At 47.6% G+C, this 18,409-nt stretch overlaps 1 protein-coding gene across 6 annotated transcripts in view; it reads right to left on the reverse strand.

Moving 5' to 3' along the window:
- CALCOCO1 (calcium binding and coiled-coil domain 1) overlaps positions 1-18,409 on the reverse strand; it is a 259,932-nt gene that overhangs the window by 49,206 nt on the left and 192,317 nt on the right. For all 6 annotated transcript variants that reach the window (XM_085654710.1, XM_085654713.1, XM_085654709.1 and 3 more), the window contains exons 11-13: positions 12,848-12,943; positions 12,639-12,759; positions 11,238-11,452 (exon numbers count right to left, since the gene is read on the reverse strand). In XM_085654710.1, coding sequence (XP_085510836.1) covers positions 11,238-11,452; positions 12,639-12,759; positions 12,848-12,943 — 432 coding nt within the window. The remainder of the gene's footprint in view (positions 1-11,237; positions 11,453-12,638; positions 12,760-12,847; positions 12,944-18,409) is intronic.

The following is an 18,409-nucleotide window of genomic DNA, read 5'->3' on the forward strand; positions in this document are numbered from 1 at the left end:
CTGAAAAATGTGAAAATGAGTTTTGGCTTTTGAGTGATGTTGGAATTTAAAGCAATGGAGGAGGTGTAGGGGGTGAAAGAGGGCAGGAACGTTTCTTTGGTGATGCCCACAACCCCCGACCTAGTACTTCTTCTTTTGAAAGGCTTGACCCCACACGACCCTGCCGTGATAGGAGACCGCCTAGTTATTTGGCAGACTATGTACTCACGTGATTTACCTGTGCTTTTTACCCTGTTTTCTTGTTGTTATCTCTCTCTCTCTCTCTCCCTCTTCTCTTCTTTTCTCTTTTCTTCTCTTCCTTTCAGGAGTGAAGGGAGGGGGGTGTGTAGTGATGCGTTTTACCTTTTTGGACTAGGCTGCTTCCAGTCATTCTATTCTGCCAGTTTAGAATGTTCGCGCCGCGCTGTTCCAGCGGGCGTCAGTTGGTGTTTGGCTGGCGAGAGTGTACCACGCTCGACGTTGCTCTGAGGAATTTATTTATTCAATAAATATCTGCTCTTTTAAACATTCTGGTGTCCGGTGTCATCACTACATGCCCCCAGCATAGTCTGGGAGCTGCACATGCACTGCCAGGGTGGAAAGCACAGAGACACTGTTCCAGTGCCCCCAGTACAGACTCAGAGCTGCACATGCACTGCGAGGGTGGACAGCATAGAGACACTGCTCCAGTGTCACCAGTACAGACTCGGAGCTACACATGCACTGCCAGCATGGACAGTATAAAGTCACTGCTCCAGGGCCCCCAGTACAGTCTCGGAGCTGCACATGCACTGCCAGGGTGGACAGCACAGAGACACTGTTCCAGTGCCCCAGTACAGACTCAGAGCTGCACATGCACTGCGAGGGTGAACAGCATAGACACACTGCTCCAGTGTCACCACTACAGACTCGGAGCTGCAAATGCTCTGCCAGGGCGGGCAGCACAGAGACATTGCTCCAGTGTCCCCCAGTACAGACTCGGAGCTACACATGCACTGCCAGCATGGACAGTATAGAGACACTGCTCCAGTGTCCACAGTACAGACTCGGAGCTACACATGCACTGTCAGGATGGACTGTATAGAGACACTGCTCCAGCGTCCCCAGTACAGACTCGGAGCTACACATGCACTGCCAGGGCGGACAGCACAGAGATGCTTCAGTGTCAGCAGGACAGACTCGGAGCTGCACATGCACTGCCAAGGTGGACAGCACAGAGACACTGCTCCAGTGCCCCCAGTACAGACTCAGAGCTGCACATGCACTGCCAGCATGGACAGTATTGAGACACTGCTCCAGTGTCCCCAATACAGACTGGGAGCTACACATGCACTGCCAGAGTGGACAGCACAGAGACACTGCTCCAGTACAGACACAGAGCTACACATGCACTGCCAGGGCGGACAGCATAGAGACACTGCTCCAGTGTCACCAGTACAGACTCGGAGCTGCACATGCACTGTCAGGGCGGATAGCATAGAGACACTTCTCCAGTGTCACCAGTACAGACTCTGAGCTGCACATGCACTGCCAGCGTGGACAGCATAGAGACACTGCTCTAGTGTTCCCAGTAGAGACTCGGAGCTGCACATGCACTGCCAGCGTGGATTGCATAGAGACACTGCTCCAGTGTCCTCAGTACAGACTTGGAGATGCACATGCACTGCCAGGGCAGACAGCACAGAGATGCTTCAGTGTCAGCAGTACAGACTCAGAGCTGCATATGCACTGCCAAGGTGGACAGCACAGAGACACTGCTCCAGTGCCCCCAGTACAGACTCAGAGCTGCACATGCACTGCCAGGGCGGACAGCATAGAGACACTGCTCCAGTGTTCCCAGTAAAGACACAGAGCTGCACATGCACTGCCAGCGTGGACTGCATAGAGACACTACTCCAGTATCCCCAGTACAGACACGGATCTGCACATGTACTGTCAGCATGGACAGTATAGAGACACTGCTCCAGTGTCCCCAGTACAGATTCGGTGCAGCACATGCACTGCCAGGATGGACTGTATAGAGACACTGTTCCAGTGCCCCCAGTACAGACTCAGAGCTGCACATGCACTGCGAGTGTGGACAGCACAGAGACAATGTTCCAGTGCCCCCAGTACAGACTCAGAGCTGCACATGCACTGCGAGGGTGGACAGCATAGAGACACTGCTCCAGTGTCACCAGTACAGACTCGGAGCAGCACATGCACTGCCAGGATGGACTGTATAGAGACACTGCTCCAGTGTCCCCAGTACAGACACAGAGCTACACATGCACTGCCAGAGTGGACAGCACAGAGACACTGCGCCAGTACAGACACAGAGCTACACATGTACTGCCAGGGCAGACAGCACAGAGATGCTTCAGTGTCAGCAATACAGACTCAGAGCTGCACATGCACTGCCAAGGTGGACAGCACAGAGACACTGCTCCAGTGCCCCCAGTACAGACTCAGAACTGCACATGCACTGCCAGGGCGGACAGCATAGAGACACTGCTCCAGTGTTCCCAGTAAAGACACAGAGCTGCACATGCACTGCCAGCGTGGACTGCATAGAGACACTACTCCAGTATCCCCAGTACAGACACGGATCTGCACATGCACTGTCAGCATGGACAGTATAGAGACACTGCTCCAGTGTCCCCAGTACAGATTCGGTGCAGCACATGCACTGCCAGGATGGACTGTATAGAGACACTGTTCCAGTGCCCCCAGTACAGACTCAGAGCTGCACATGCACTGCGAGGGTGGACAGCACAGAGACAATGTTCCAGTGCCCCCAGTACAGACTCAGAGCTGCACATGCACTGCGAGGGTGGACAGCATAGAGACACTGCTCCAGTGTCACCAGTACAGACTCGGAGCTACACATGCTCTGCCAGCATGGACAGTATAGAGTCACTGCTCCAGTGTCCCCAGTACAGACTCGGAGCTACACATGCACTGCCAGCATGGACAGTATAGAGTCACTGCTCCAATGCCCCCAGTACAGTCTCGGAGCTGCACATGCACTGCCAGGGTGGACAGCACAGAGACACTGTTCCAGTGCCCCCAGTACAGACTCAGAGCTGCACATGCACTGCGAGGGTGAACAGCATAGAGACACTGCTCCAGTGTCACCAGTGTAGACTGGGAGCTGCAAATGCTCTGCCAGGGCGGGCAGCATAGAGACATTGCTCCAGTGTCCCCCATTACAGACTCAGAGCTACACATGCACTGCCAGCATGGACAGTATAGAGACACTGCTCCAGTGTCCGCAGTACAGACTCGGAGCAGCACATGCACTGCTAGGATGGACTGTATAGAGACACTGCTCCAGTGTCCCCAGTACAGAGTCGGAGCTGCACATTCACTGCCAGGGCTGACAGCATAGAGACACTGCTCCAGCGTCCCCAGTACAGACACAGAGCTACACATGCACTGCCAGAGTGGACAGCACAGACACACTGCGCCAGTACAGACACAGAGCTACACATGCACTGTCAGGGCAGACAGCACAGAGATGCTTCAGTGTCAGCAGTACAGACTCAGAGCTGCACATGCACTGCCAAGGTGGACAGCACAGAGACACTGTTCCAGTGCCCCCAGTACAGACTCAGAGCTGCACATGCACTGCCAGGGCGGACAGCATAGAGACACTGCTCCAGTGTCCCCAGTACAGACTCGGAGCTACACATGCCCTGCCCAGCATGGACAGTATAGAGACACTGCTCCAGTGTCCCCAGTATAGACTCGGAGCTACACATGCACTGCCAGCATGGACAGTATAGAGACACTGCTCCAGTGTCCGCAGTATAGACTCGGAGCTGCACATGCACTGCCAGGATGGACAGTATAGAGACACTGCTCCAGTGTCCCCAGTACAGACTCGGAGCTACACATGCACTGCCAGGGCTGACAGCATAGAGACACTGCTCCAGTGTCCCCAGTACAGACAAAGAGCTACAAATGCACTGCCAGAGTGGACAGCACAGAGACACTGCTCCAGTACAGACACAGAGCTACACATGCACTGCCAGGGCGAACAGCATAAAGACACTGCTCCAGTGTCACCAATACAGACTCGGAGCTGTACATGCACTGCCAGGGCGGATAGCATAGAGACACTTCTCCAGTGTCACCAGTACAGACTCTGAGCTGCACATGCACTGCCAGCGTGGATTGCATAGAGACACTGCTCCAGTGTCCTCAGTACAGACTTGGAGCTGCACATGCACTGCTAGGGTGGACAGCATATAGACACTGCTCCAGTGTTCCCAGTAAAGACACAGAGCTGCACATGCACTGCCAGCGTGGACTGCATAAAGACACTACTCCAGTATCCCCAGTACAGACACGGATCTGCACATGCACTGCCAGCATGGACAGTATAGAGACACTGCTCCAGTGTCCCCAGTACAGATTTGGAGCAGCACATGCACTGCCAGCATGGACAGTATAGAGACACTGCTCCAGTGTCCCCAGTACAGACACGGAGCTGCACATGCACTGCCAGGGTGGACGGTATAGAGACACTGCTCCAGTGTCCCCAGTACAGACAAAGAGCTACAAATGCACTGCCAGAGTGGACAGCACAGAGACACTGCTCCAGTACAGACACAGAGCTACAAATGCACTGCCAGGGCGGACAGCATAGAGACACTGCTCCAGTGTCACCAGTACAGACTCGGAGCTGTACATGCACTGCCAGGGCGGATAGCATAGAGACACTTCTCCAGTGTCACCAGTACAGACTCTGAGCTGCACATGCACTGCCAGCGTGGATTGCATAGAGACACTGCTCCAGTGTCCTCAGTACAGACTTGGAGCTGCACATGCACTGCTAGGGTGGACAGCATAGAGACACTGCTCCAGTGTTCCCAGTAAAGACACAGAGCTGCACATGCACTGCCAGCGTGGACTGCATAAAGACACTACTCCAGTATACCCAGTACAGACACGGATCTGCACATGCACTGCCAGCATGGACAGTATAGAGACACTGCTCCAGTGTCCCCAGTACAGATTTGGAGCAGCACATGCACTGCCAGCATGGACAGTATAGAGACACTGCTCCAGTGTCCCCAGTACAGACACGGAGCTGCACATGCACTGCCAGGGTGGACTGTATAGAGACACTGCTCCAGTGTCCCCAGTACAGACATGGAACCGCACATGCACTGCCAGCATGGACAGTATAGAGACACGGCTCCAGTGTCCCCAGTACAGACTCGGAGCTGCACATGCACTGCCAGGGTGGACAGCACAGAGACACTGCTCCACTGCCCCCAGTACAGACTCGGAGCTGCACATGCACTGCCAGGGTGGACAGCACAGAGACACTGCTCCAGTGCCCCCAGTACAGACTCAGAGCTGCACATGCACTGCGAGGGTGGACAGAATAGAGACACTGCTCCAGTGTCACCAGTACAGACTCAGAGCTGCAAATGCTCTGCCAGGGCGGGCAGCACAGAAACAGTGCTCCAGTGTCCCCCAGTACAGACTCGGAGCTACACATGCACTGCCAGCATGGACAGTATAGAGTCACTGCTCCAGTGTCCCCAGTACAGACACAGAGCTACACTTGCACTGCCAGAGTGGAGAGCACAGAGACACTGCTCCAGTACAGACACAGAGCTACACATGCACTGCCAGGGCGGACAGCACAGAGATGCTCCAGTGTCACCAGTACAGACTCGGAGCTGCACATGCACTGCCAGGGTGGACAGTATCGAGACACTGCTCCAGTTTCCCCCAGTACAGACTCAAGCTACACATGCACTGCCAGGGTGGACAGCATAGAGACACTGCTCCAGTGCCCCCAGTACAGACACATGAACCAGTGGACTCAGTGCACAGCCGTCTCACACATCCCTGTGTCCCAGTGAAGATGTAGAGCTGCAGATGCACTATTGTCCTTAGTGCATAACAGAGCTGCAGATGCACAGTCAAGCACCCACGGTAGAGAGGAAGCTGCAGAAGATTCGTGCCCTCAGTCCACTTGCACCGGAGTCCCCACCCGGCACTTGCAACAGTGTTATGCACACCCACATTGTTTTCCGTGCACATGCACCGTGGCATTAGTACAGAGGGAACTGCGCTTGCAGTCAGTTCACAGGCAGCGTGCCACCGATGTGCCTAGCAGACTAAGTAATATGCTTGTAAGCATACAGACCAAGCAGCCCAGGCACAACATTTCACGTGAATGCACACTCAGGAAAAGAGAGAAAAGAGGCAGCAAGACAGATAGGCAAAGGATATGCAAGAGGATAGCATGACTACCCTTCCCTCTTCAGTCTCTCGGAAGGACGGTGCCCGCAAACCGAGAGCCAGGTTTTTCGCAATATAGCAGGCACAGCTCACAGCATTCACACACAGAAACAGTTGCCGCATACCAACACATCTGGGCAACATCTGTTCATAGCCACCACCTATCAGCCACCAAGCGACAACCAAAGAGCGAATATAGGCTACCATCCTCTGTATGTGCACTGGGGCGCTATTAGACAATCAATGACAGCTATATGAGACCTCTCCCCCACTCTACAACCGATGCTTCACCTCCCTGGCATCAGGCAATCTCTCACCACCACTTGCAACATTAAAATTAAACAGCTCCACATGCGGCTTCCTTTCAAGTCACAGTGATCCCTTTAGAGATGGGTATTGGCATAGCACAAGACAATGGACATTTTATTCTAGTCTCTGTGGGACTGCTCCGACTTGCAAAATCCACTCATCCCGCCCTGAGGGCAAAAACATTTCAGAAAAAATGAATGCTCATCAAGTCATGGGGGGTTTGGTGGCAGATCAGAATGGCTGCCCGTGAACGAGCGCATGCCGCTCCATTAAGCACGCAGCAGGCCAATTTGGAAGAAAGCATTGGTGGTTCTTTCGCCCTCCTCACAGTCGTCACGAACGGATTCATAGCCGGGTGGTGGTGGTGAAGAAGCTCATCACCAGCCATTAGGTCCCCAGTGGCTCCGGCCCATTTCTCATCTGGCTCATGACAAGCAGCCTATGAAAGACCAGCTCACGGGCTGGCTACCTACTCATTCCCATCAATTTGTCTTTTCTGAGGAGGAAGTGGGGCACCTGAGCTATCTCCAGCATTTTGTCTTCCTGACTTGCTTCTGTTCACGCACACTGGGGAACAGCTACTGGGATCTTCAAGAAAAGGTTTCATTTCACCGCCGTCTAGCAACTAAAACTAGTAGCAATGAAATCATGCTGCCAGTATAGGCAGAGTTTGTAAACAATTGGTATGTATTACTATTCCAGTAATGATTCCGCGATGATCAGTTGCTCTAAGTGAGCATTTCTGATTCTGTTATACAATAGGTGGATACTACCTTAGAAAGATATACTCGGACTGGCTTTGTTTGGCCTTTCAAACATCGCATGATAGTTTAGTTTAAATAATATTTTGCTATTGCGATGCAACAAGGATTGTATAATGGCTGGTTGTAGGCATTGAACCTACTGTCACTTGCCTCACCTTAAACAAATTAAATCACTAATTTCAAATCAGTGTAGAATTGTAATTTGACTTGCTCATAATTTTTAATTCTTGGAAGAGTTTCAAGATACTGGTTGACACCGTGTGCAACTCAGGGGCTGCTCCTATACTAAGGTGGAGGAGCGTCGCCCCACTGCTCTCAGAGCAGGAAAAAATACAAATAAAATTATAATAACCTCGTTATTATAATTTTTTTTTCTTCGCTGCAGGGCTGGGTTAGGGTGGGTAGGGGCTGGTATCAGAGTCCGGGAGGAATGGTTCATGCACATTCTAAGTGCGCATAACGGTTTGGCTACCCACCTGGGCCCGGCCAAACAGTTTTGCGCACTTAGCATGTTACCCATCCAGGAGGTAAAAAACACAGCCTGGTGGGCAGGGCCGGACTGGCCGTAGTGGGCACTGGGCGTTTTCCCGGTGGACCGGTGGGGGCCAGTTTTGCGGCCGTGGGGGCCGGTTTTGTCACTGGGGGATGGTTTTGCAGCAGGGCTGCAATATCGGTTCCCTGTAACAAAATAAAAGCGGCAGTGGTGCTTGCCACTAGAGCTTCTCAGTGCCACAAGATCCCCCCTCAGGGGGTCGGTCGAGTAGAATTTGCAGGACTGGCTTCTCTTCCCAAACCGGCCGTGCTGGTGGGGAACATATACAGGCTCCCTGTCCCCATCTGAGAGCAGAACTACGGCGCTCAGACTAATCACAACACTGCATTGCTGCGCTGTGCTTGGCTTAGAGGAGCCAAGTGGCGTAGCAAGGGGGGGACGGCGATCTGCCCCAGACAGCATGAGTTTTGGGAGGGGTCGCCCCCCCCCCCGCTTTTACCTGTGGCTGTCGTGGGGTGACGGCGCAGGAATCGCCAGTTCCCCCCACTCTTAGATTTGGTCGCCGCGGGAGGCAAACACAGAGGTCGCCATGGGTGGCCTAAGGCCTAGCTACGCCACTGGGGGAGCCTCTGTGCTTCCGGGACTTGTCAGGAAGCAACGAAGGAGGAGAGACGAAGGCGGCTGTGAGGAGGCAAGTAGTTTTTAAAACCTTTTTCATTCCCCCCTTCTCCGCCCCTACCACCTCTGTTCCCTGCCAGCCGCCACTGTTCTAACTGAAGTACTAGGACAGCTGAATCATGGGTCTCTGCTAGTCTCAATAGCTGTCGAGGAAGGGTGACAAAATGGCATCCACTGTCTTATTTCAGGTTCCATGATAGTTATATTTAAAGTCTTCATTGTGAAGTTGGGGTTCATAAATTAGTTTTTTTTGCATTTTTTTAGGTGGTGAGAGGTTTGGGCAGCTACCGGCCTGATGGAGCCTATTTATTTAATACCCCTGAAATGTTCATAGTTTGGAAGTGGTGGCATTATAATTTAATCTATTTCGTGGCCCTGCTATGGTGGGAAGGTGGTCTGCGTTCAAATCATTAATTGGGTGGTTGAGGATCCACGATGGATAGTGTCTGTGTTTTCTGTGGTATTTTAAGGATCTACAATGGCATGCTTGTAGTAAGTTCATGAAAACTATCACTTCTAATACACGTCACTCAATGCAGTGATACAATATAATGTGCTAAAGGGAAAAGCTTCTCCGTTTGAATTCTGAAGATCCTTTAACCTAGTTTTACATGACGTCTGTTGCAAGATTTCAATGACAAATATGTCAGTGGCTTAATTTGAGTTATGGCTCTTAGTTTCAATTCAGACCTTCACTCTGGTCTCTCAATTAATTAGATAACTTGCCCATCTCTAGTGCTACATTCTGAAATAAGGTGAAAGGAAGATGCAGTAGTTGGGTTAGAGGAGGAGAGCCTGGAATTATAGATAAGAGCCAATGTCAAAGACGATTCAAAAATAGGAAATGGAACCTAGATGTCAAGGCAAGAAAACAGCAAGAAGTAGTGCTGTCATTAAAATGTATTGTTTCTGTGGTAAGGGTCATGTTGTCTCCTCCATGCCTATTTTCAAATGCTGTTAAATTCGATGTGTTACTCTACCTAAAACCATGCACTCCAAAGACACCCAGTATGTGATGTCCCATATGTCACCATGTGACGGCCAATATATGTGACCACAATATACCTTATAGGCCAAAGGTCAGAACTTCATCTTCAACACTTACAATGCCACATTTACCACCATGCGACACTGATTAACACAGCGTCCTACATGCCATGCAACCCTGTTTTATACAAATGACACTGTCTTATAATCCATGCGACAACACCTTAAATGCCATGCAACGTCCTACACTCCATGTGACATTAACTTATATATCACACATCACTACCTTTTATGATACACAACACCACACTATATGCCAAGTGACTCCATGTTATTAAAAGTTATGCCTCTTTTGTATAGTTCGTGTTCGCAAAGGGTTACTTGCAGCTTGACATCCAATGAAAACAATAAGGAAAAACAATACTGACAGATTTAGTAATAAAAACATTTAGAAAATATCCACCTTTTTACCAGAAAACCTTCCTACCGAACTGAATAGATAAGCTTCTTTGGGCCATGGTGGTCTTAGTAGAAAGCCTGATAGGCCAGTGTAACCAGACAGATCATCCAACCCTATTATTTGCACCATAGGACCCCTACATACAATGCAGTGGTTGCACTGTATACTCTATGTGACACCTTATTCAACATCACATTGAAAGGCTTTGAATATTACCTTGTATATCATGGGAAACCCTCACCCAATATGCCATGGAACACAACCTTACATGCCAAGGGACCCCCACCTACTAAGCAGCTGATTACTGCCTTACATGCCATGGGCACCCATTATACAGCATGGGACACACCATAGCAAATATCAGACATCCATAATATCTCAGAAGACACCTACTACCGCAATCTATTTGAACATGTCTAAGCATTGCATGTGCACTGAGATTTAGCTTGCAGCGGGGAATTAACCCTTCTGTTTGGGTTTTATTTTTTAATGGCAGTTTAGTCACTCTCAATGTAGCACCAGCATGCATAATGATCTGTCTACTGTATTGTACAGAACACACCTGTATACTCAGTGCTTAGTTTGTAAAAAAAAGTAAGTGCCAGGGCCCGTCTCGGAAGGCCACTGCAGCCTGCACCACCCATACCCTGCCAGCACTGCCAATGACAACACTTGCATAACACCTAACCATCGTTCTACAAGTGTGACAATTCAGACTATTCCAGGCCACACACATCTATAATAATGGCACGAGAGGCTGGTGTTCAACGTATATTGACTTAATAAACACGTTTGTTGTGCTCATCTCAAAATTAAAAAGATAGCTCCACGATATGATGGACTGTCACTAGAGCCGGTGCTGACAATTAAGTGTCAGTGCTGGGCACGGGAAACCACCGGCACAAATTAAGCACTGCATATGCCCAACTACTATTCAATACAACTCTGTCTAATTTATTAACATGACAATTTAGACGTGCTGCTAAAGTAAACACGTAAACTATATTCAATGTTACATTCTGTTCAATTGGGGCCAGTTTCCAGGCTATGGTGAAGTCAACATTTTAAACCCTTCAATATGTGCTGTGAGTCCTCTTTATACACCACAGAACTCCTGTTTTTACTAATATGGAACACACCAAATTACACACTCTGCCGCAAACACCGATTGAGACAAAGCTTTGCAATAAGCACACTGGAGGCTCACGAAGACTGCCACTTCACACAGTATCAGAGGCAATATTTAAGTTAAATGATAATGCTTTTTGCCAGTTCTTTTGCATGCAAACACCTGAGAGTATCCGATTTCCACTCAACTCACAGAGTCGGAGCTGCTGTCCCCAGGCACCTGCTTCTTCTGAGAGGATATGGGTGCGGGCTGACTGATGACCACCTCCTGAACTGGTTCCCGTGAGCTTGACAGCTTCTTGGTGGGAGTCCGGTTATCACACAAGCTGTAGGGGCTCAGCTTGGGGTGCCCTCGCATGTCTTCCGGAGACTCGTCCTCAGAGTCAGGGAGGGGGGATTCTGTCAAGCCTAAGGATACAAGAAAAGCCAGTAGGAAGAGCCCGCTGCAGTAGGAAATTCAAAGAAGATGTTGTACACTCAAATTACTACTCTTGCTGGTGAAGATGCAAGTGATATCAGATACACTATTGCAGGTCATGATATGTAACAATATTTTATAGTCGTGAAGACCAAATGACCTTCAACCAATAACAATTTAAAATGAATACTAATGAAAAATCCTGGTGAAATTGAATGTTGTGGAAAAGAAGGGATGTGCACACATTCATAAAAGGACCAACATGAGGAAGTTGGCTTGGACAGAAATACTTCATGTTATGAAGGGTTACAAACATTTGCTCGGTCCTCTTATAGTGTCATCCAGTATGAAGTTATGTTGTTCCATGTGAGTAGTCTAGTAAATGGAAGAGAGTTTCTTGTACAAAATGTCTTCCTGCTTCAAGGGCAATAACTCACCAACACTACTCTAGGAGGGCAGGATATAAGCCAAGTCCCAGGATGACTACTGGTTATGTACATGATTCCCACTTAAATTTATGGTTTGCAAAGTTGTGTCAAGTGGATAACCTGAAAATCTTGCATGGGCCTAGTCGTCATTGACCAACACTGGATACCTTACTCTAAACAAGAGGGTCTTTTCATTGAGGAGTGTATACGATATGTTTGTCCTTTTCAATCCATTGTATTTCTATTGAGGGATCCCAAGTCAGAACTGTAAGCAAATTTCAAAGTCAAGTCCATCTAATGGATGGTCTCCTAAGAACATGGTTATTCGACATTGCTTCAGGAGACCTGGATCCATGCCAGACATTTAGGATATCCAGAAGGACTAGATTTGTGAACAGTGAGTTTAAACTGTAAAATTTACAAAGCTGTTGGTTGTCCTGAAAGCCTTGCATAGATCCCACTCTTTAAGGAAAGGCACTGGCCAGCCATGTTTTAAAATAACCACTGACAGGATCAATAGGAGAGTTCTGTATCCTTGGTGCATGCAAGACAATTATGATGCCTTTCTTTCTGATAAAGCACCTTATTACTTAGGAGTCTTTGACATCATATAAATCTTGATGATGATGGTAATGATGGATACATGCAGGCAAGGATCAAAGAAAGTTCAACCCCTTTTAAACTATCAGGTTCCTCACTGGGTCATAACCCTCCACTGAAAAACTGAGGAAGAAAGAGTGGTACATACTCAGGGTCATATCTGTGCTTGCTACCATCTCTTCCTCTTCAGCTGCTGCCACCTCGCCCCACTTCACATCTGCCACCTTTTCCAGCCTCTCCTCCAGCTTCCTCACATACTCCAGCAACTCCTAAAGGGGATGACAGAGACATCAAATAAAAGCTGAGACTGCAAGATGGGCAGAGAAGTGCAGAGTGAGTGCATCCCTCAGGAATTACCCGCTTCTCCTCTCGAAGCTGCTCCTTCTCTATCTGCATGACTTTCAGAGCTGAGCGAAGTTCCTTCAGTTCCCGCTTGCCCTCTGAGAGCTGGACCTGCAAATGGGGACATGCATAATTCAAGAACTAAACACACTGTGAAAGCTGACCACTGTCAACCCAACATTACAATCTTTGAATCCTAGCTGATTTTTTTATAAAGGAGCCATGTCGTTGTTCTCCTACACCACAATTAAACACGCTGTAATATGGTATCCAGCATTTTATGGCATGAAGAATGAACAGATCGACTCTGCAGCAACTTTAATTATTTCTATCACTGAAAATCAGGAGACTTGCCAACTTCATTTTATCAAAACCTGTTGCATCCGTTTTTTAAGTCTCGCCTGAGCCAGCGCATGCGCTGTCTCAGGCGAGACATTTAGTAAATGGGTTTTCAAAGTGCTACCCACCGGCTTTTGCTGGCCTAAAGCTTGCGTTCACGCGAGAGTGAACGTGCACAGCTATAAGCTGATTACTGCGAGCGAGATTACTTTCACTTTTGACGGTGCTGCGCGTATACCACTCACGTGTTTGCCAGCGCACTCGCGCACCCCTGCTTTCACTTTTGCCGAGAACTTTTATTTCAGCACAAAAAATGCAGACAGAGACATTTCCTTAAGTATGTCGCCCGTTCCATGAGCATGTCCCCTTCTCTATGGACAAAATGTATTTTATTTCAGCACACTGCCTTTTCCATAAACATATTGCTTTCTGCAACAACAAAATGTTTTTTTAGGACGCTGACTTTCCATAAGCGTACTCCCTTTCCTGTGAGCAAAAGCCTTTTCTGTAAAAACCCTGTCTTTTTTACGAGTACTTTTTCTTTTCGAAGTGCACGCTGCTTCCTCTGTAAACATGTTGATTTTTTAATGAGCTCACTGTCTGCAGGTTTCCTTTTCTAAGAGCACGTTGCATTTCTGTAAACATGCTCCGTTTTTAATGAGCACCATGTCATTTATAGAGCATGCTTCATTTTCTGAAAGCATGCTGCTTTTCCATGAGCACAAGGCATTCTCTGTGAGCACATCACCTTTTCTAGGAGCACGTTGCCTTCAACATATGCTAACTGCCTTTTCTGTTAGCACATTGCCTTTTCTAGGAGCACATTGCCTTTTCTAGGAGCATGGTCTCTTTACAATGCGCAGAACTTATTTTTCATGAGCTCATTACCTTGCTCGAGACCAAATTGCTTTTATTATAAGTATGCTCACTCTTCTGGAGCACAAAATCTTTAATAAGCAAACGTTTCTTTTAAGAGCACATCCCCTTTTTTCTGACTACATTTCCTTTTTTGAGAACAGGTTGCCTTTTCCATACGCATATTAAGAACACGTTGCATTTTATGAGCGCATTGCCTTTTTTCTGAACACATTACACTCTCTGAACACATTACCTTCATTGAACAGATTACCTTCTTTGAACACATTACCTTCTTTGAACACATTACCTTCTTTGAACACATTACCTTCTTTGAACACATTGCATTTTTAAGACTACATTGGCATTTCTACTAACACAATGCTTTTTTAGGAGTACATTGCTTCTTCTATGAGCCGATGCCCTTGTTTGAACACATTCCTTTTATTAACTAAATGCCTTTCTATGATCAGAAGTAATTTTAGGCCCAAAATACCTTTTAGGTCTGTGAGAACTTTTCCCGTCAAGGGTCTCTTTCTTTTCCTATTTTGCTGTCTTTTTTTTCTATTATCTTTTAGTTATTGGATTTGTTTGGTCCCATGAGCTGGCGTTTCCTGCTTTGCATGCTGGTTAAAATAGGCAGTCAGCTTTAGCAAGCACATGCAGCCTTCTGTACCAACAACTGTACTACTCTGTGCCACTATACTCTGTGACAAGCCACTCCACTCCACAGCACGCCACTGTTTTTCTACACCTATCTACTCCACTTTACACCACTCCAATCTGCTCTGTGCCACTCTACTCTACTCAACTCTACGGCATGCCTCTCTACTCCACTCTACTACATTCTACTCTGTGCCACTTACTCCACTCTGCAATCTGCCACTCTACGCCATTCTGTGCAACTCCACTCGAAGCCACTCCAGCCTACACCACTCTTTGGCACTCTTTGCCATTCTGCGCCATTCTACACTCTATGCAACTCATCTTAACTCCACTTTACGTCACTCTGTTATGCCACTCCACTCCACCTTACTTTATGCAACTCTACTCTACTTTATGCCGCTCTACTCCACACAACTAAATTGAACTTTACGGTGCTCTACGCCCCTCTACTCCCTTCAGCTCAACTCCACACCACTATCACTATCTCCCTCTCACACTGTATCTCCGACCTTTCTTCTCTCTTCCACAATCTCACACATCCCTTGCAGTTCCTTCCCCACGCTGTTTCTCCTCTCCCTCTACACTGCAGCCTCCCTCTCTGAACTCAAACATGTAAGCCACGCCTGCTAAAATTATATGTAAGAAAAAATACATAAAACTTTCTGTTGAATTTGAACTAAACAGCCCCACCCACTTTTGGATTCTGTTTTAACCGATCTTTGATTCTCCAGGTAGGTAGCATACATTTTCTGAGACTGCACTGTGGCTTACTGCTAAAATTATTCGGCGTGGCGTTTTCCGTGTTCATATCATCTCGCATTCCTTCTACCCGTTCAGCAACAGAACTGCTTCAGGGAAGGGAGCGACTGCATGATGACTCCCCATAGGGAAGTTTATTTCTTAACCTTAGCAGTTTACAATGGTAAGCACCAGGACTGTGTTGTTAGATTAACATAGAAGAATAGCTTTCTTGATTGGGTGTGAACTGAACCAGAGAGCACAGCTAGCAACAAAACAAGCATTGGCATAGCCAATAGGTTTTGCCTTTGGGACCTTATAAGTGTTTAGCCATGCAACAGTTGATGTTGTTGCACCAAGGATATTGTGCTGCATAACTAAATACTTATAAGGTCCCAAAAGCAAGACCTATTGGCTATGTCAATGCTTGTTTTTTTTCCAGTGATCATCCTTCTAAATATGTATATATTATTAGGCCATCATTATAACGGAAAATCACCCAATTAATTCTATATTCCCAACGCATTTTGGATCAATCTATCCCATATTCCGGAGTGTGCCATTTGATGAACACATACTCTGGATCAAAGAAACGATTTACCCTAATATCAGAAATAGAATAAAATAACGAAATCAACAGGGTATACACATAATCATTAATCATCCCTCCCAAACACACCTACTTTGCCGAAGTTTGTTTGCATTTCTCACCCAGCATGTGGACGCCCCCACCTCCAGTGGAGTAAGTGAATTCTTTAATGTCTCTGATTAATTAGAATCATTACAAACATAAAAAGAATCCCTGGTACAAATAAAGAGCTCAGTGTCCATAAAACAATGAAATGATAAATATTTATTTTACATACAATGATATATATATATATATATATATATAAATATATAAAGAAAGTGAGATGATAAGAGGTATTAAAATATGCTTTAAAACAGTCTGCATTGTCTACTAGTGAATTTACACATTAGATGTGTCCAGAAGTAACAACATTTACAAGGAGCCACACAAACTATATAAGTACCCAGCGGTTAAGTGACTTTCATTCTGTTATGCACTATATATAACAATTTTGCTGCACAAGCAGGCTTGGTTATGCTTTGAGAGTCAAATCATAATTTAAGTGCCTCAGCACAGGAATTCTGTGGGATTATTTTTTTTAATAGTTTTTAAGAATAAGGGTTTGAGAAGCGTACATCTTTGAAAATCAAATTCAGAGCAGCAACTGAGTAAGTGAGGCACTGATTCATTTTTAGGTCTCGCCTGGCGATAGCAGCGCATGAGCCTTTTGCGATCGATTCAGCTAAAGCTGAACATGCACACGTACAGATGGACAAACATGGCTGCTCTCGCCATTGACACAAAGCAAAACATGCACGCGTACGTACGGACAGTGGACAGTCCGACGCCATCTTTGTTTTGCTTGTGCCAATAGCTTTCACACGCGCACGCATGGTGGCGTGCTTTTAATTAGCGTGGCCTTAGCGCGATCCCTTTCACTTTCACGGCCGCTTGTTGTTTTTTTTTTTACAATTTAAGCACTATACCTCCAACCCCCTTTCCCCGCAGCCACTTGGTAGAGCTTAGAATGTTGAGAATGTGTATGTGGGTGTCTGACCGTTGGTTTCTAAATAACAGTTTCGGCCTCCATTTAAAGAGAATACAAAAGCGCAGTTTTTTCTTAACCACTTTTACCTGCTTTCCACTCTTTTATCACAGTCAGCTCTGATCGTCACCACTGGATCGTTATCCATTCCTTGTATTTACATAAGAAATATGTATCTGAATTCTCACGCCAATCAAGCACATTGCAACCGGTTGAATGTCAGTCTTCCTCCTTCCTCTTGTAGAATAATATATAATAAACTCTTGCTCCGCCTACCGCAGCTATCGCCCTCTCTGCTCTCTTTGAGCCTTCCTAATCTTGCCCCTCTCCATTCCCTCCTCTTTCTCTTTCCTTTCCCTGCCTACTCGTTCCTCCTCCTCCTCCATCTGATGTCACGCACTGTAAGTGAATGAGCTTTAAACAGGGCGTTTGCATTAGCTAAGCTTGGGCACAGCCTATGAACAGCCCCGTGCTCCCTACCCTCCGCCGCCACCGGGCACATTGTTCACCCGAGGACCCTTGACCCTCACCCCAGGATGGACCTGAGACTTATCCTGGACCAGCTGGAGTCCGGAGACAAGGAGCTGGTGCAAAAGGCCCTGCTGGAGTACAACAAGGAGATAGGAGGAGGATCTGGAGGGAGGAGAGGTAGGGGACGTGTGGGGGGCAAAGGTGCGAGTGAAACAGGAGTGTGAAGGAGGGAGTCCTAGTCTGCGACGAAGGAGGGAAGAGCTAGAGTGTCTATCAGGATGAGGAGGAAGGCTCTATGTGAGGAAGATAAGGAGGGGGGCGGGCTGGTGCTGTGTGTGGTAAATAAAGGAAGCTAATTGGGGGTGTGTGAGGAAGAAGATGGGAAGTAGAACTGAGAGTGAAGCTCTGCATGATGTGGAGAAAAGCGTGAGGCGGTCCTGTCAGTGTCCCGTGTTTCCTCACATATCTCCAGAGACTGTCACTTATCCCTGTGTGTTCTGAATGGCCACATTGCCTGTCTCTAACCCTTCTTTCATCTTTGTGTCTGTCAAAAGATCCGGTGTCCACCACTCCTGCGCGCGGGCCTGTCATTTACCAATGTCTGCGTCACTGTTCACTTACCGTAGTAGTAGTGTCTGCCGCTGCCCTTGGTTTGTCTCACGTGCACCCTAGTTTTTGCCTTGCTCTGCCTCCCGTTGGTCTTTCAGGGACCAGAGTACCCATCTATCAAGCTCCAGGATTCCCTTCCAGGGATAGTGCGCTTTACATATACACATACGCATCTCTGCCTGCAGTTACCCCCATGTCTCTCCCGGATTTGCATGTTGTTTAACGTATATGTAGGGTATGTCAGCCTCGGTTTTCAGTGTGTCTGAATCTGCTCACCGCCGTG

Source organism: Triturus cristatus, chromosome 4_1, assembly GCF_964204655.1.
Source record: "Triturus cristatus chromosome 4_1, aTriCri1.1, whole genome shotgun sequence".
Taxonomy (NCBI): domain Eukaryota; kingdom Metazoa; phylum Chordata; class Amphibia; order Caudata; family Salamandridae; genus Triturus; species Triturus cristatus.